At 37.9% G+C, this 19165-nt stretch overlaps 4 protein-coding genes and 4 further genes across 4 annotated transcripts; 3 read left to right on the top strand and 5 right to left on the bottom strand.

Moving 5' to 3' along the window:
• Nucleotides 1-286: 286 nt before the first annotated feature.
• Ecym_5088 lies at nt 287-1770 on the top strand (the record flags this gene model as incomplete).
• A 103-nt stretch (nt 1771-1873) lies between these two features.
• On the bottom strand, nt 1874-6428 carry Ecym_5087 (the record flags this gene model as incomplete).
• Nucleotides 6429-6899: 471 nt separating this feature from the next.
• On the top strand, nt 6900-7802 carry IKI1 (Elongator subunit IKI1; the record flags this gene model as incomplete). Its single annotated transcript, XM_003646643.1, has 1 exon — nt 6900-7802. The coding sequence occupies one exon, from the start codon at nt 6900-6902 to the stop codon at nt 7800-7802; it is 903 nt and encodes a 300-aa protein (XP_003646691.1).
• An 86-nt stretch (nt 7803-7888) lies between these two features.
• On the bottom strand, nt 7889-9853 carry GPI16 (GPI-anchor transamidase subunit GPI16; the record flags this gene model as incomplete). The annotated part of the gene is made up of 1 exon (XM_003646642.1): nt 7889-9853. One exon carries the CDS (start codon nt 9851-9853, stop codon nt 7889-7891), a length of 1965 nt encoding a protein of 654 aa, XP_003646690.1.
• A 245-nt stretch (nt 9854-10098) lies between these two features.
• Ecym_5084 lies at nt 10099-12969 on the top strand (the record flags this gene model as incomplete).
• A 75-nt stretch (nt 12970-13044) lies between these two features.
• APL6 (AP-3 complex subunit beta) lies at nt 13045-15372 on the bottom strand (the record flags this gene model as incomplete). The annotated part of the gene is made up of 1 exon (XM_003646641.1): nt 13045-15372. One exon carries the CDS (start codon nt 15370-15372, stop codon nt 13045-13047), a length of 2328 nt encoding a protein of 775 aa, XP_003646689.1.
• Nucleotides 15373-15725: 353 nt separating this feature from the next.
• On the bottom strand, nt 15726-17450 carry HOL1 (Hol1p; the record flags this gene model as incomplete). The annotated part of the gene is made up of 1 exon (XM_003646640.1): nt 15726-17450. One exon carries the CDS (start codon nt 17448-17450, stop codon nt 15726-15728), a length of 1725 nt encoding a protein of 574 aa, XP_003646688.1.
• A 286-nt stretch (nt 17451-17736) lies between these two features.
• Nucleotides 17737-19160, bottom strand: Ecym_5081 (the record flags this gene model as incomplete).
• Nucleotides 19161-19165: the final 5 nt, after the last annotated feature.

Genomic DNA, 19165 nt, shown 5'->3' with positions numbered 1-19165 from the left:
AATCGAAGTTCGCATACATCAAGTGTCTTGCTACGTTGCTGCACGGGATTAACATTATAATTATTTTAATTCTGTCATCAATTTTTCCTAGAATGGCAAAACGTCCGGCGACAGCATGATTTTTGTTGAAATAAAAAAATTTCGATAAATCTTGGAGCAGTTCAACTAACTAAAGTTCAATAGAAGGTCGCATAATTAGTTACTAATAAAGTGCAATTTTCTAGCACTCTATTGTTGCAGTAAATTTGGGGCAACTTTTTTAAGGTTCTTACTCAATAAAACCAATATGAATGCATTTGCAAGCGATACTAAGTCAACATCTAACATTAAGCTGCAAAAAGATGATCACATGATCCACATTACCAGCAGTCCTTCTAAGGATATCCCAAGCTTAACACATCCGATGGAATCTCAGGTTATTGTTAAGATGGACCGTTTCATATTGCCATTGCTTTGTGCTTTATATTTTATGTCAAACTTGGATAAATCTAATATTGGTAATGCAGCCATTGCAGGGATGACGAAGGACTTGAAGTTAGTTGGAAACCAGTATGGTAACTGTATCACCGTCTTTTTTGCTACGTACATTTTTTTTGATCCAATAGGAGCTCATCTACTTAATATTGTTGGTGCTCCAATTCTGATGACAGTATGCTTATTTGGCTTTGGTGTTGTTTCCTTAAATACCGCTTGGGTAAAAAACTATGGTGGCTTATTAACAGCTAGGATCATGCTTGGTGTATTTGAAGGCCATATTTATCCAGCTATTAATATGTACCTCTCTATTTGTTACCGCAGGCAGCAGTATGCCAAGAGATTTGCATGGGTTTTTTTTGCTGCCTGCATTTCGTCATCATTCGGTGGGCTAATTTCGTATGGATGTGCGCACATTAAAGGATCTATGAACTATTGGCAATATATATTTATAGTTGAAGGTTTAATAACTCTGGCATTGGTTCCATTGTATTGGTTTGGCCTCAGTAAAAATCTACACGACTCATGGTTTTTTAACGAAGAAGAAAAGGAGTATATGGCTCGAAGATATTCTTCCATGGAGACATTTAATCCTAATGACAAATTCGAGTGGTTCCAAGTACTTCTGGCCGTAAGGGACTTAAAAACATGGGTATCTGCAATCAGCCTTTTCTGTATCGACTTAACTTCCTTTGGGCTCACTGTTTATGTGCCAATAATGATTACAGGTATGGGATTTAGCCATGTACATGCTCAACTACTGACTGTTCCTCTTTACTTTCTCACGGCTATCACATTCTTTGCTTGCGCTCATGCTTCCGATAAGTATCGAATTAGATCACCTTTCATCATTGCAGCTTGCATTACTTGTGCTATTGGTGAAGCTATTATTGTCAGTTCCGACAAAAACGCAGTTAGGTTTTTGGTCTCTTTATTTTAGCTGCTGGAGTATTTGTTAATGCATCAATTAACTGTCTTTGGTTGAGTGGAAATAATGGTAATTACTACAAAAGGGCTACGGCATTAGGAATAAATTTATTTAGCGGTTCATCATCCGGCTTAGCTGCCGGTCAAATATTTACCGCTAAAGATGGACCTAAGTACCGTAAAGGTGTATCCATCTGTCTAGGCTTAGAAGTTACAGCTGCAGTATTAACGGTAGTCCAACTGTACATGTATTATCGTTCAAATAAAAATAAGGAGAAAATATTGAAGGAGTATGAAGAGAAAGGTGAAATGGCGCCGTATGACGAAAGGTTAAGTGACATAAATCCACAATTTCGATATATGTATTAAACACATATATTCAATGACCTAAACACTAGAGTTATTTATAAAAAAGTATGTATAAAGTACCTTAAAGGCACTATAATATAATATAATAATAACATGGTTTAACTCAGTAAAATATAAAATCATTTCCTGTGTCACGACACTGATAAATATTGATGCTTGTATCGTGTGAGTTTGCAGCAGCTAACATCATTCTATGAGGATGAAATACCATCGATGAAATAAAAGACGCAGATGAACGTGATCCGCTGATTCCAGTGGCCAAAGTTCCAGCTACAATATTGGCATGAGTTGCAGCGTTGTTTCTGAACGTCGAAAGTAGATCACCTGATGTGGTCCAAATTTTTATTTGTTTGGTTCCTGTAGAAATTACCGGGGCATGCTCATGAACTTGTATAGAGGTCATCGTAGTTGAGCGAACTTGGGAAGAGTGCGCTGCATTGTTGTTACCTTGTTGGCCACTGTCAGTAAATGAAAAGACGGGCGTTTCCAATCTTATATCCCATAATTCAATAATACCATTATTGGTCCCACTAACCAATTCTCTATAACCACCACGTTGTAGATGAACATTGTTGATCCATGACCTTTGTCTTCCTCCAGATGATTTCCAGAGACGTACCATCGAATCCCTAGGATCTACTCGACGATCGTATACTCTGATTGAACCATCTGAAAAACCACTAACAAAGATATTTCCCGAAAATTGATCGGACGTTAAGGAAGTAATAATGAGGACGATCCCCAAGAACAGATTCAGTTAATGCATCCCATATTCTAATAATTTTAACATCACCAGTTGTTAGCAGAGATCCCCTACTTTGCTGCCATTCTGTTAAAAGACCCGTAGGCCTTGGGGTCAAAAGCAAATCTGTTAATCCTCTCCATGACGATATTAGCTCAATATTCTCATTTGAATTGAAATCTTTGTAAATTTTGACCACTCCATCAGATGATCCAGTTAGCAACAATGGAATGTCATCTTCATTCAAAAACTTCATGTCAGTAACTTTGGTACCGAATGGATTTCCATTAGAAAATCTGCATAGCCTTTTAGTTTCTTCCCAATCATACACAGATATATTATCTCTATCATCGGAAGATACTACATAATTTTCAAATTGAGTGAATCTCAACAATTTTGGTTGTGTTTTATTATCAATAGTGGCTATTCTATCGGACCAATCACCATATAAGGACAATTGCTTTTGTGCTTGAGTAGTCTGGATTATATTTTCGTTTCGATTTCTCCTCCATAACCGAGCAGTATACTCAACACTACCAGGCTCTTCGGCTTCTTTCTTTTTCATCTGGGGTTCTTGGAAATACTCCCTACAATAATCCAAAAATGTGCTCTTAAGTGGCATTGTTATAGGTCCATTTCGTTTTCTACATTTAGGTGTCGGAGCTTTTGGTGCAACCCCATATGGGACACTGACTAATGACAAATATTGACTTTTATTATCGTGAGAATAAGAATCATCCGGCTGCTCATCAGTAGTTAATCTTAATGTTTTAAATAATCCGCTTAATGAAAAACTTCTTTGATTACTTGCGTGGGGCTTCGCATGGCTTGACGGTGGTTTACGTTTTTCATATGCGCCTAAACTTATTGGCCTCTTAGGTTTAGGTAATTTGGTAGTACCGACCCCAATACCATTCAAACCATTTGATTGTGCATTTGCAGTCCTTTTCACCAAGTATTTTTCCATGTTGGTAACAACTTCAGCCAAACTGGGGTGATCTCGTAACTTAATCAAAATGTAATCGATAACCTCCCCAGCCAAACCATTATTTTCCGTAAATGGATCCTCAGCAAGAATTAACAAAGCTTTCCAAACAGTACTAAATATGGAACCATGTCCAACCATAGCTTTTCTCTTCATATCATTAAACTCGTAGTTATTATCAGATTCTAGGGATATTATTTCTTCACTTAATTCGTTAAAGGCTATTACAATAAAAAATGAAATATATCTTTCCACAATCTGTGACATGAAAACTACCAACTCCTTTCGTACAATCGGTGAACCATCATTTACATGCAATAATGCTGCTGCTATCATCTTTATTTCTTCGCGCTTTAATTGTTTGATATCTACACGTTGAAGTTGGATCATTGCAGCCTGGACCTGTTGCAGCTGCTGCTGTATTTGAAATTGTTGTTGTTGCATTTGCGCCTGGTGCTGTTGCTGCTGAGTTTGGCTACTAGATTGAAACTGTTGCAATCGAACTTGCAGTTGAGGGATCTGTTGTTGACACTCTTGTTGGAATTTTAAGACTAGTTCTGCATCATCATATTCCGAGCAGAAGAACTTCATCGCTAATAAGGATGCACATCGAATTTCAGGAATCGGATCTTTTAAAGATCTCAATATCCTGTCCAGGAACATTTCTTGTAAACAAATACTTTTATGCAGGGGGTTATTAACGTATAATTGGCCTATTAGAATAAGACACCATTGTCTCAATAGCGGAACCTCAGAATTGTCTATGTAGTAACACAATTTCTGAACTAACTCTTGGCTGAAACAATACTTTTGGCCCAAAGGAAACTGATGCACAAATGAAGACAATACAAAAGCTGCCATAGCCTTTTGTTCATCTGTTGTGCTACTATTTAAAACAGCATTAGCATTCGGAAGTCCCGGTTGTTGATTGGTATATCTCTGGAATGCGATATTTCCAGGAACTGTAATAGTTAAAGGGCTACTGGTGTTGCTTGACGATGGTCTTTGAATGCCAAATTCAGGAACTAACATCTTCACAAAATATAAATAACCCTTCTCTCTGATCAATTCCGTTTGGGTGTTTTTATAATCGATAGACATAATTCTGGCCCAAATAAATACCAAGATAGGTTTTAATTCTTGTGCTGGACTCTGAAGTAATTTCAAAACGTACGGGAAAATACCAATAGAAAGAGACAAGTAAACAGCCCAAGGACCCAAATCTAGAAAACGCGAAAGTAACACCAGTGTACGAACCCGGTGCACTTGTGATAGTAATACTTGGAGAACAATAGGTAATTGCTCAGGGGGGTGCCTTGTATTGGCACCGTACTTTAACCAAAGTTCAAAGGCTGTTAGGTTTTGTTCAAAAAACTTTGTAAACTGCTGTTGTGATTGTCCTGGTATTAATGCTGATGATGATGATGAGCTTTGAAGAGACAGATTGCTTGACGATCCCTTAGTAAGGTTGGCTAAAGACATAGTACTCAGATTACCCATTGGGTTGCGTGAATTAAGTGACTCAGGAAGAGCGTTGGTACTTGTCTCAGATCTAACGGGCCCTTGTCTTTGTTGAAGTAAAAGCTGAGCCTCTAAATTACTCGGCCCAGAATCCAGATTATGTTGCATATCCTTTACAAGTTTTGTCAATACTTCATCAATGGCAAGGTCCCACGACTTCCACATCGGGTGATCTGAAATGCTATCAGGTAATGGAGGGTCTGAAATAGGATTACAATTGTACCATGGCATAATTCTTTTTGCTAACAAAAAGCTCCTAAATAAAGCAGCCACCATTAAATCATGCCTAAAGAGCTTCTTGAACAAAGGACGTGGTAGTGATGTCCATGCAATGGTATCTGTAATAGCGGTGAAGATCCAGTTTAATTCACCTAAAGGTGTTCTCCTCTCTGATAACTTCCCTGGGATTGAAACATTTGGCATGCGATTCATATTGTCCGTACCATAACGCGAATCGTCGTTCTGAAATAGCACTGAGTACTTTGTGTCCTTTAGTGGAGATTGCATTAGAAAAATCTTCACGGAAATCTCGATAGGATCTGTCAAAGAACAAGTGAATAAATCTGCAGGTAGTTCAGGATTCATTGGAAGTAATTCTCCAGATTTACAGGCCGCTAGTTGAACACAGTCCAGATACGCCTGGGTAGGCGACGGAGCCGCCATGTCATGGTTCCCCTCTTGGTCATCTTTTATTCTCTTTTGCACAAACTTCTGAAAATTAGAAACAATGTTACCAGCACTATTACAATCCCAAACATAAATACATGGCGCACCTAACCATGTTTGTAAATCGTAAAGCGAAACTGGAATATATTGGGTGTACCCACGGTTGAACACCCAAATCTCCCCAGAAGGTGTGGGCTGGGGTACACCATGTCCATTATAATGGAATAAAATCCTTTCATCCTTTGAAGCACGTCTCAAAGAATTACAAAACCGCTTTACGTCCTCTACGCATGGATCCAGGCTTTGTTTATACCTGGTCCTCAATGACAACGTCTCGTACTGCGATTGCAGATTCTTACCAATCTGTTCAATAGCCTTCTTAGAATCCTGAAAGTTAAGGGGATCAACCCATGCTTCCAGCCGCGCACATGGATGAGTTTTTATAACATCAGGAGGATCCACTCCAATATTTAAACATAATAACAAGGCTGCAGAAACAGTTTTCTGTCTCTCCTTAATAATTTTCCAATCAGGAATAGGCTGGTAATAGTTGTTAATATCCTTATGTTTCTCATCCTCTGGAACTGGATTGCTGCTACTTCTATGTCTCTTATCGTCAAAATAAAATATAAAACTATTCGCTAGCGATTCTAACAGCTTTTCACTAGAATATTGTTCCTCGAATCCATGTCTTGTTTCGGTGTTTAGTCGATTCAGTGGTTGAGGACCATATACCACCGGCATTTCCTATTTTGAAAATAGATTCTTCAAAACAAACTGAGCTCTATCTGGATCTACCTGTTGCGGACCTGATCTGTTGTTATTTACTAGACGTTGTGTGTAAAGTTTAAGGGTCAGTCTTAGGACTGTGATATGATAAATTTATATGTGGAACATCGATACACCCGTACACCACGTTAATTTAGAGAGCAAGTCAATTGTTAGTAGTTACTTGCAATATAAAGCTGAGTAGTAATAATGTGGGAAGCTAATCACCAACTAGAATGTGACTAGTGTAATGAATGTAGCGGCTTTATGTTACTACGATCGCTTCTTGCTGATATTGGCATAGAATTGAAAGTTTCGTAAAGCGCGATATTTAATGCACCGTTATAAACTTTTCAGTGCTTCAAGTGATGAGTTGATGCATAGTAAAGTGAGACAGTCATTAGATATAGTATACTGCAAGCTTTGAAGATTCTAATTGTTTTGAACATGTCTTCTACGACCCATAATCCTATAGTTCTTTTAAAGCGGATTTTTTCTCTTAAGGAACAATCCAGTATGGTGCTGTGCACTGATACTATTGGCCAAAGTAGTGAATATCTGATTGAAGAATTCGTCTTCAACATTAAGGAAAGCGATATACCAATTGTGTACCTTGCATTTGAGCATTTGACAAAGCCTGCTTATGCATCACAGTTTATTGATTGTACAGGTTTGAACGTGAAGCAAATTATAGATGTATTTCATAAGTTTTTACCGAAATGCGAACAAGACCAGGCGGGGAAGAGATGCCTTGTGATTGTTGATTCGATTAACTATATTCCGAAAGAGTTGCTAATTGAATTTGTGTGTGCGATTGCGTCTAACCATGTGACCTTAGTTGTGACATACCATAAGTCGATGCCAAGTTATAGGGATCCTTCTTTGCAGCATTACCCAGGACCTTTGCAACTTCTTCAATTCATTGCCAACACAATTTTAGATACTGAACCGGCGTGTAAGAGCATTGATCAGGAATATCTGGAGTCAGAGTTACACAAATTTGTGATTCCTCGGAATTTGAATTCACATGTGTATAACTTGACTTTGAGGAATCGTCGAAGATCTGGAAGGACGTTGAGTTATAGCTTTCAAATCAACAACCAAACCCACGATTATAGGTTGCTATCCGATCATAAGGACCATGAAGATGACTCTGAGGATGTATTACTACGAGTTAATGGATTAACAACTTTTAATCTGGGTACAACAAAGAGGCAAAGGCTGGCAAAAGAGCAAGTTGACCTACCCTTTCTGGAGGCCCAATCTTTCAACAGTGGTGGTGCTATAGTCTACGAGTTTGAGAAAGACGATGACTACGATGAGGAAGATCCCTACGAAGACCCTTTTTAGAATTGTCTAATCGTGATATAATGTTATGTAGGCTGTTATGTACATACAGTACAATAATAAATGAGGCCGAAGCTATGATGTGCCACTTATTCCGATTTGGGTTTGGGCCGTTTGAACATCTTAACTAGTTTTTCCTTTATAACTAGAAATCTCCCTCGCAAACCTGTTGCTGTCATCGCTTTGTCAGCTTCCTGAACAGTTACGACCCTTTTAACAAGCATATTGAACAAGGTGCCGAATATAAAGCCCATTGCCGTTGATGTTAGAATGATGACATTATAAGGCATACTAAAATCTGGGGTAGATAACGTTAATAACAAAGTAGCAGTCCGGAATTCGTACTTAACAGGTGAAATAACTGTAACAACCGCTGATTCTATTTCAAATCCATGATTCGCATCAGGCGGATATTCTGCGTATTTTAGCAACGATTTGTCAAACTGATAAGACAAAGCAAACGTGCTATTAGCTGGAATAGTCATCCTGTATTCTAAATGAGTAGGCCTTTCACGATCTTTTGCAGGTAAATAATATGTTGACTGTATTACGTCTGATATCTTCAACCCAGATTTACTTTCAATCTTTAAAGTCGACAAATACAAATTCATATACCACGGTAACGATTCAAAATATACTAACTCCACAGGTTCGGATGTTGGATTCTTGAAAACTGCCCGTAAACCTCCTTTGTCCTGAGAATAGCCAGTTAATGACCTGGTTACATATACAGGCGAGGCCTTTACTGGATCTACTTGAGTAGTATCATCTGTCTCCAAATAAATATCGTGCCAGTCTTCACCTTTCACATCGAAACAGTTGTTGTCCGTGGAGAAATATGAACCATCTACCTTTACTAAAGCTTTCCAATTATCAGAAACTTGTACACAAGTCTGTGTTGGATATCCAGATAATGAATTTGATCCCATGATATATTTACCAAATATTTTTGATAACTCGTATTTGCCCTCAATACTTTCAGGTAGCGGAAAACAGGTCCATGCATCATAGTGTTTGGAATTATCACAACGTAGCTCTGAACCATCTACGGGTTTGGGGATAGGCCTCACTGAACGAGCTAACGTAGTGGGGACATTTATTGCAACATTAATGAACTCTTCCATTTCATAATGACAACTATTTGACTCACAAACAGTAGTAACATCTATGGAGAGTGAATGCCACTGAGAGTCGAAAATCTTGTGTCCATCTAACAATGTAGAAATACCTTGTCTACCCTTGGTTGGTAATAACTTAATAAACGGAGCCATATTTTCAGTACAAACAGGCTCGTTTGCGAGCGCTCCCCTCAATAGGTACAATTTATTAGAAGCATTGAAAAGTGGGATTTCTTCACCATCCCCAGGCTGAAAGCTGGACATTGGATATGTGGTTTTAGCCGAGTCAATAAAGTTTATGGATGCACAGAATAATCCGCTCAACATATTTGATAACTTTACCCACTGATCAAAGGCCGTGTTATGATCAGAAGCCTCGATAACAGCCCATAATTCAACACCCGATCCACCAGATTTTCTGCCATCATGAGGAAGCCGACCCCAATTTTCATGGTCCCAAATACCATGAGTGAACCTTAAATGAACTTGCCTCGTATTGGTATTATCCATCAACGGACTGATTGATCTTGGGAACACCGTGTAATGGCTATATTGGTTATTACTTCGATCACTTTTGTCAATTGAGAACTCATTAGAGCTCAAGTGAAACTGAAACGAAGAAAGAAGAGAATTCTTTGGAAGTGGCCGTAGCTCTAGGTGTTCTTTAAATGGATACTTCGTTGGTTTCTCCATAGAAAACAACCCCACTCGCTTATTATTGTCCAAATCACTCATAACTTCATTCTTTATAGGTTTCAAATACCCTTGTGATCCAATATTGACTCTATCATCATCATAACGCAAACTACTCTCCACAGAATCGTATTTGTAATCGTTTTCAATATCTGTAAATGAGTTCGTATCTATATTTTGTAACTGTACCGAGATTTTAAACAAATTAAGAAAAATCAAACCATGCGTTAAAGTAAGCCACATTGTATAATGCACCTTTAGCTCGCCTTAAAAAAGTCCTTGGATTGGTCAAAACACTGCAAGGTTTGTGTTAAATGTCTCGATGTGTCCCCTCACTTTGTTGTTACAAGACATAATTAATTTGTTAACATAAAAAAGTTTTCATACACAGCACCTAAAAGATGTAGAGTATGTATAACAAGTTAAAAAGACATATATACAGAGGTTGTCAAATAAAGAATATAAACTAGTGTTTTTAGTCTACAAATATGTCAGGCATTCAGTTTGTGAAGGGTGAGGCTGGTACAGACAGGCATGTTTTATCCGGGCAGTATACAATGCCAAACGAAATTCATCGTTCTCTTGAAGAAGAAGCAGAGGGTCATGACCCCCTGAAGAAAGATGAAGGAAATAGAGCAGAGTCATATCAGGATAGGAGGTTTCATAGAGATTTGAATGGAGATGAAGTTAAAAGACCAGCTGAAGACGATGCGCATTCAACTGAGGTTTCAAAACGGGTCAGAATATCAAATGTTACAGAAAGCTATGTAATTCCTGCCTTCTCTGCAGAAAAGAATATGGAGTAAGTAAAGAACTGGTTCAAGATGTTCCAGGTTGAGGGATTTGCAGGTTTTTAAAGCTTCTGATAAGCAGCACTTTGCGGCTCTTTTAGAGGGCAGAAAGGATGCTGATATGACAAAGGCAGAACAGAAACATCGTCAGATGTTAAGGCTAATCATTCAAATCAAAAATGGTTTCCCATCAACTAGGAAAGTAGCGCTCCGTAATTTAAGTGATAGAGCTCTTGATTTTGGTGCACAGCCGCTTTTCAGCACTATTTTGCCCATTATTCTCGATCGCACTCTTGAGGATCAGGAACGGCATTTAATGATGAAGACTGTGAATCGTATACTCTTTAAGTTGAAAGATACCGTTCGTCCATACACACATAAGATTCTAATAGTAGCTTCTCCTTTGCTAATTAATGAAAATGAGCTTGTAAGATTATCAGGAAGAGAGTTGATTGCCAATTTAGCAAAAGCAGCCGGACTTGGAACCATGATTTCTACCATTAGGCCAGATATTGACCATGTTGATGAATATGTACGAAACACTACAGCAAGAGCTATGGCTGTTGTTACGAAATCGCTAGGAGTACCTCAAGTAGTCCCATTTATCAAAGCAGTTTGTCATTCTAAAAAGTCATGGAGGGCTCGTCATACAGGAATTAAAATTGTACAGAATACCGCAGCTTTAATAGGAATTGGTGTGCTGCCGTATTTACATGAACTAGTTGGGTGCATTCATAATGGTCTAACAGACCCACACCCTTCAGTAAGAATAATAGCTGCACAGGCTATTTCTTCGTTAGCACAAAGTACTTATCCTTACGGTATAGAAGCTTTTAGCATTACATTAGAGCCGCTGTGGAAAGGTATTAGAACACATAGGGGAAGCCCTTAGTAGCTTTTTTGAAGGCTCTAGGCTTTATTATTCCACTGATGGACCCTGAATACGCAGGATATTATACTGAAGAAGTTATGAGGATAGTTAAAAGGGAGTTTTCGTCTCCAGATGATGAAATGAAGAAGACTGTACTTATGGTGATTCAGAAATGCAGTATGACAGAGGGTGTAACTGCTAAATTTTTAAAGGAGGAGGTGGCTCCACAGTTTTTCAATAATTTTTGGATTCGTCGTATTGCATTAGATCCTCAAATTAATAAAATTGTGACTTACACTACTGTCGTTTTATCAAATAAGCTGGGGTGTGCTTTCACTCTCGAACACCTATTGAATCCGCTAAGGGACCAATCAGAGCCATTTAGATGTATGGCGGTACATGCTGCAAACCGTGTTGTAAAATTATTGGGTACCGCCGATATAGATGAGAAGCTCGAAAATAGGCTTATTGACGCCCTTTTAATTGCATTCCAAGAGCAAACAAATGAGGATAGAATAATATTTAAAGGTTTTGGAACGGTTGCTAACTCTCTTGACAAAAGAATGAAAAATTATTTGGGTCCCATTGTTAGTACTATATTAAACAGATTGAAACATAAGCAGCAAATAATCCGTCAACATGCTGCTGATCTATGTACTTCACTAGTGCCTGTTATAATATCATGTGAAGAATTAACGATGTTGAAAAAGTTGAATATTATTTTGTATGAATCACTTGGAGAGGTTTTTCCTGAAGTTTTAGGTTCAATAATTGCCGCAATGGACAAGGTCGTCTCATGCATGTCGTTAAAAGTTCTCCAACCTCCTGCAAATCAAATTTTACCGACATTAACACCAATTCTACGGAATAGACATAGAAGAGTTCAAGAAAGTACAATCAATTTGGTGGGCAGAATTGCAAATAGAGCACCTGAATCTGTCCCTCCAAAGGAATGGATGAGGATTTGCTTTGAATTATTGGAAATGTTAAAAAGCCCAGTAAAATCGATTAGGAAGTCTGCGAATTCTACATTTGGTTACATTGCAATGGCAGTTGGTCCACAGGATGTGTTAGTTGCTTTACTGGACAATTTGAAAGCTCATGATCGTCAGTTAAGGGTGTGTACTGCTGTAGCAATTGGGATGGTTGCTGAAACTTGTGGTCCATTCACTGTTTTACCCGCATTGATGAATGACTATAGAACTCCAGAAACCAACGTACAAAACGGTGTGCTAAAAACAATGGCATTCATGTTTGAATACATAGGAAGCATGTCTAAGGACTACTTGTATGTTATTTCTCCATTACTTCAAGATGCCCTAATTGACAGAGATTTAGTACATCGTCAAACAGCCTCTACTGTTGTGAGACATTTATCATTAGGTTGCATGGGTCTTGGTCATGAAGATATGTTTATGCATATGTTGAACTTGTTAATGCCGAATATCTTTGAAACTTCACCCCATGCAATTTCCAGAATACTAGAAGGTTTAGAAGGGCTAAGCTATGCTTTAGGTCCAGCAGTATTCATGAATTACATTTGGGCAGGTTTATTCCACCCTGCTAGAAATGTCAGGAAGGTATATTGGCAACTTTATAACACAGCATACGTCGAACAGCTAGATTCACTTGTACCTTACTTCCCTGAGGCAGATGATAAAAAGTATTCTTTGCCAGAATTTGAACAAATTCTCTAATAGGAAACAATTTATGTAAATTATTTAAGTGTTCTTTAATGATTAATGATTATTTGTTCAGTAAAATTCATATTTTTAATTAGAATCCTCCGAGGATGATGATTCATCTGTTTCTTCAGAATTCTCATAACTTTCACTAAACTCATTTTCATCTTCTTCATCTTCTTCACCACTACTTTCCTCTTCAACTATGATTCTTCTTCTCTCTTTTAGGGGTGTAGTTGAAATATCTGAAAAAAATTCATCTAAACTCTGAAGCTGGTATTTCTTTCCCTGTGATGATGTGAATGTATTTGTGCGCTCACGAGGGAGAGAGCTATTATTGTTCTTAGTATGCAGATACGAATCTTCCGTAGAATTTCCAAAATAAGAGCTAGAAGAAAAACTAGTTTTTATCTTAGAGTAATCCTTAACATCCGTAGGCGTTCTACTAGATTCCGGTATATTATCATTCCACGGAATGCTGGAGTGATATCTTTCTATCTCAGGAGATAAACTTAATAAAGAAATATCTAACTGGGGTTCGTTCCAACATGATAATGAGACCAATGGGTAAGGTTTCGGCACTTGGAGCAATAGTGTAGCTATTTCGTATCGTTCGTTTTGAAAAATAGACATCAGCATGCGAGCCCTGTCTCTAATATCATATTCGTCATCAAATTTAGCCAAATATAAAACAGCTTCAAACATTTGAGCAATACGAGAATTTTTAAAATCGTATTCAGATTTATCGTCTGCTTTATCAATATCGCATGAAAGTAATTTTGCAGCGAGGATCAGTATTTGTAATCTTACCTGGGAATGTTCTCTTGAAAAATTAGGTATTAGCAAACGTAATATATCTGGGCAAACACGAGGCTCAATCTGAACGTACTCTCCAATCAGCCAAATGAGACCGGCTTTTGCGCTGGGAATCAAATCGAAGGTGTTCACCATTTTCGACAATTTGATGACTGTACCAATGTGTTTTATAGGGTCCCTCTGAATCAAAAAGCGCAGAGCATTTATCTGAGAGGCAACCACTTTTTTATCTGCCCGAGCGTTTAAACTTATTTGATCTAATAACCAAGATTTAATTTTTGAGGACCATTTCAAAGATAATTGTGCACATGCGGCAATTGTGTTTGTGATTTCGACAACGACATCAGAGCTTACCTGTGCATTGACTTGAAACTTTAATTCACTGAAAATACATTTGCAGTTACTATCATTGATCATAAAACACAGAATCTTTAATTTCAATAGTGATACAGATTCTGAATCTGAAAGCAATAAAAAGAACTTCTTGTAATGAATGATAAATAAAGATGGATCATAATAAGCATATAACAAAATTGATTCAAGAGTTTTTTCCTTCACTTCATTTGAAGAATATGCAGACGATATTATTCGTAATAAGGAATCCACTATTCCAGATTCTTTAACAGTTTTGGGGCAAGTGAGCTGATAAAAAGCTTTCGAAACAGACACAACAACAGTAGGATTAGGAGAGTAAATTAGTGACTCCAATGCATTTAAAAAAATTTCGATGTCTGGATCATATTCTACATGATAAACCGGGAACGGTATTCGATTGAATTCATCAGGCAGTGGTATGGCTTCTGAATCTGAAGAATTATCGGTAACCATAGGTTTCGGTAAAAACGTCTTGATATAACGAATGAACAATTCTATAATTATAGGCTGCGTCCATTCGTTTAATTCACCAATTATATTACAATATCTACGATAGTTTCCATGTAGCAAATGTAACTCCTCTGGGAATGCATTTTGTAATAAAATCAGGGCGGAGGATAAAACAGAATAATCTGAGTCCGCCAATAAGTCAACTAAAGTAGGCTTTATTTCATCATATATGGATTCACCTCGTCTCTTGGCTAATTTTAGCAAAGTCATTGCGATTTGAGAACGTACAATCTCACTAGAATCGATAATAAGTTTCGATAATGAATGCAATATAATAGGGTACAAGGAAGGAATGTTCATATCTGATAAAATTCTGAGAGATAACGCTCTAACTTCTGGATCTGGATCTGACAAATTCCTTTGGATAGAATTGACAGCTAATAGTGCTAAATCTGGATCTGCTTCAGAATACCGAAGTAAATAAATACATACCATTCTTTTCACCTTAACGTTATCAGAACCAATATTCTTAACAACATCGGCAAAATAATCCTCCAAATTATCAGGTTCATCACTGGCCATTAAGTTCATAATCCTTTTCATACCATCATTGACTTCCTTATCATATCTGGAATTTAATAAAGCAGGTAATGATTCAGAATTTATCGACTTAGAATAGCGAAAGTACGACGACTCTCCCAGTCTTGACGAAGCTGCTACTGCTGCTTCTAAAGTTAAATCTCTAGCTGATTCAAGTGCTAATGCTATGCGTTGCATCTTTGATACAAATACACTGACTATTGGTAAGCTTGACTAAATTATAGCCTCCATAAATGTACCTTTTCAAACTTTAGCATGTTATTACTCCCAAATCAGATTAGAGGTGGCAATATCTTCCACATTGAAAATATACGGAAAAAGGCTGTGTAGGGGCTTCGAACCTGGAACTTGCTGATTTCGGCAAGAAATTTAAAAAGCCTACGTTACTCACGTTAAAAACAAGTCATTAATATAGATTTGAATATATGCGTAATTTATGTAGAGCGTCAATATTTATCATTTAGATTTATCTGGATTTGGAATTTATAAAATATCTTAGATGCTGCGACTAGTTCAATCTTTGTTAAATGTCAAGTTCGTCTAACAGATTCTCTAAGCTCAACCGATTGTGTATACCAATCCTTAGTCCATGCTCTGATACGCTTCCCAAAGATCAACATTGGAACTGCAAGAAATGTAATTGCGAGATTGATGAGACCTAATATTATGTAAGTATTTTTAGTACCAAAGGACTCCAACCACTGAGAACAACAGAATGTAAAGACACAAGAAAGTGTATTGTTGATGACCGATGTACAGGCCATACCTTCCAAAACCATTTCTGGATAACAGTCCATTAAATATGCCATTGCAATATCTCCAGAGCAACCCCACGCAAATCCGATGAATCCCAATCCCACATATATTACTGGCGGCGGCAATGCGTTCTCAGCACCAATACCAAACATCATCAATCCAGAAGAGCCGAGTGCTGCTGCTGCTCCAGAAAAGTAGAGACGGTACTCTGCTTCCAAGATTCCTCTGTTTCTCCTTGCCATCCACAGGACAAAAACGTCACTGATTACACCAGCATACATGCAACCAATAACTGCACCTGCCAAAGTAGGCACATTCATCAGTGCAACACTATAGGCAGAATAATTCCAAGGTTCATCGTAAAAGTAAGTATCCTGTGTAGTGAGATAAAAAGACAAAAAAACATCCTGTATTCCCCAAAATAACCCAGACAACCAAACTGGTGGGAATAAAAACATTCTTAGGTTGGTACCCAAATATCTGAAATATTGTTTAACTCCCCAACCTTTTAAGTTCGTGGCTTTTGTGATTAATTTAATTCGCTTATGGTATTTTTTCAAAGGTTCTTTGGAACCATTTATTAACTCTTTATCAAAAGTAATGCATTTTTCTGTTGAAATTGTTTGCCCCGTAGCCGTTATTGGACCGTCTTTATTTGAAGTAGCATCCTCGCCCTCATCTACAGAAGTTGGAAGTTCATCCACCGACTTGTTGATAATAGAATGTTTAGAATATGGCGTCATATACAGGTGCCTATCAAAATAGGTCTCTTCACAGCCAAAATAAATCCACACCAGCAGTGCACCAGACATTATAGCAGCACACCAGCCAAGCCATCGAAAGTTCGCCAGTGTTGCAATATATCTGCCAATTAGTGGACCCAGAAAGGTACCAACTGATATGGACATAATGTATACGGTTAAAACAGAGCCTAACTGGTGTTGGAAGAAAATATCTGTGAGAGACAGTTGTACATGGGCCTCAGCACAAGATTCGCTAATACCAACAAAAAGCTGGGACCATATAACATCTCTTGTCTTGGAAGTTCTAGCAAACCATAAAGCGCCACACAGGCCCAGAAATATGCAAATAAAATAAGTTAGTCTTCTACCATACAACGATGGCAATGGTGCGAAAATTAACGTCGCCCAGCCAATGCCAAAAAACAAAACACCTGCACCAGCATTCAAAGAATCATATGTGATGTTATAATAATCATGGAGGGAATCTGCAGCTGCCCCTGTACCATTACTAGTGGCTGCTGTAAAGGCTGTAATGAAGGACATCAATGCAAAGTGTAGTATTTTCCTGCACTTAGACCAGTTCAGAGGATCGTTCGGCGAATCCGAAGGCTGAGGAATCAACACCACCCCACTTCGATCTCTTTTTATATCATTGAAGCTTTGGTTGTAATCGTCAGATTCTAGTTCAGTACTAGAATATATATTAAAAGTACCAGGAATATATTCAGGATGATGTAAGTCGTTAAATATCTCCATTCAAAAAGAAAAAAATGGATATTTGTACCAACCCAAATTGCGAAATATAAAGTTGTCAAATCTAATATTTGGACTTCGATCTATATTTCAAAAAGCGATCTATGTTTTATGCAACAAGCGTCTTCTTTGTATAGAAATCTGTTACTCTATCTTTGGTTTTGAAATGACCGTCTGACCAAGTCTGATTAGAGCTTTTTGTTTTTTGCAAAAATTGATTGAACTTGAAAAAATTTAACGGGGGATTAAAGTACCCATTACATGAAAAAACATGCATATTAGAAAAGAACTATATTGCTGCTCGACCTTCACAGCCCGGACAGTTATGTAGAATCTCGTGTATAAATACGTCACAGTCGATGCAGAAGTCTCGAGTACAGCTTTCACAACGGTACCGTGAGCTTGTTAACAAATCTCGAGTCTTGTGGTTCCTCAGTTTTGGGAATTTCTTTTGACAACTAAAGCAATTCTCCGTTGGAAATGTCTCTTCTACTGAAACTTCTTGAAATATTTTGATTGGCATTAAATGGTGGTAGGATCTAGCCAAGTGTGTTGACAATATCAACATTAAATCACAACAAGGGCAGACGGTAGGTAATGAACAGACTTTACTCTTGCAGTTCGGACAAAGTATCCACCATAAACCAGTTTTGAGTGACAGGTGCAAAATGAGGGTGTCTCTTCAAAAATTCTTGTAGGGAAACCCATCTTTACAAGAGTAAATCCTTTATTTATTTTGTTTACAGGGAGTGGGGTAACAGCTTCTGTAAAAAGATCCTTAAAGTGAGTCTCATTTAGTATAACACCATAAAAAGAATTATCGCCGTAATTAGTCTGTTTGCAAAGTTCTTTGCAAATAGCTACTTGTGCAGCAAGTCCAATAACCCTGGCACGAATGCGTTCGTGAGCCAGAGAGCCGATGGTTTGATGAATATCGCCTGGATCAGTAGAAGACAAAGCTCCGAAAACTATTAAGACTTCTCGCGTGCAATGGGAAGGCACATGTAACAACAATCCTCTAGCCATCTCCAACGCATTCTGCAGCGATGGATTACCCTTAGGTTCTTGCTTCCTAATTGACTTCAAAGCCTCTATATGTTCTTGTGGGTTACCACTTACCTGGCTCACCAAGTGTGCTATGCCATTTCTCATCCCTACAATACCAACTTGAGATATAGGATTCTGGTCAAAGAAATCATGAATAAAATCAATAGCATATTGAACAGTCATTGCATGTCTATTGGGTCTTAAATCTCGTTCCATCATTGCTTCACTGCAATCGATAACTAATATTAACGTCCTAATAATACCTCGCTGGTAAGGCGTGATATCCTTTTTGGCGGACCTCTTTTTCCTAGCCTCTATAATGCTTGCAACTAACGCTGCCATATTACCGTCATCATCCACTTTCACTAAATCCCAACTTCTTTGAATCTCGTCTTCCCACGAATAGCCCCCATTGGCACCTTGAAGGTTCTTATTCAGCTTCTTTTTCCTTCTTTTATTATTTAACGAAGGGTCATCACTCAGTTGATCCTCTGCATTTTCTTCCTCATCATCATCCCTACCACCCTGGTCCTCATCATCAAAGTCATCGCTTACTCGTACATGCTTCTTCCTACCATTGATAACTTTTGATCTCGCCCTATTCTTCTCCCTACTTCTTTTCACAGACACAGATGTTACTATTTCATCTTCTGAGTCACTATTCATATTGA

This window comes from Eremothecium cymbalariae, chromosome 5, assembly GCF_000235365.1.
Source record: "Eremothecium cymbalariae DBVPG#7215 chromosome 5, complete sequence".
Lineage (NCBI taxonomy): Eukaryota > Fungi > Ascomycota > Saccharomycetes > Saccharomycetales > Saccharomycetaceae > Eremothecium > Eremothecium cymbalariae.
This window is presented reverse-complemented; position numbering and strand designations above follow the sequence as displayed.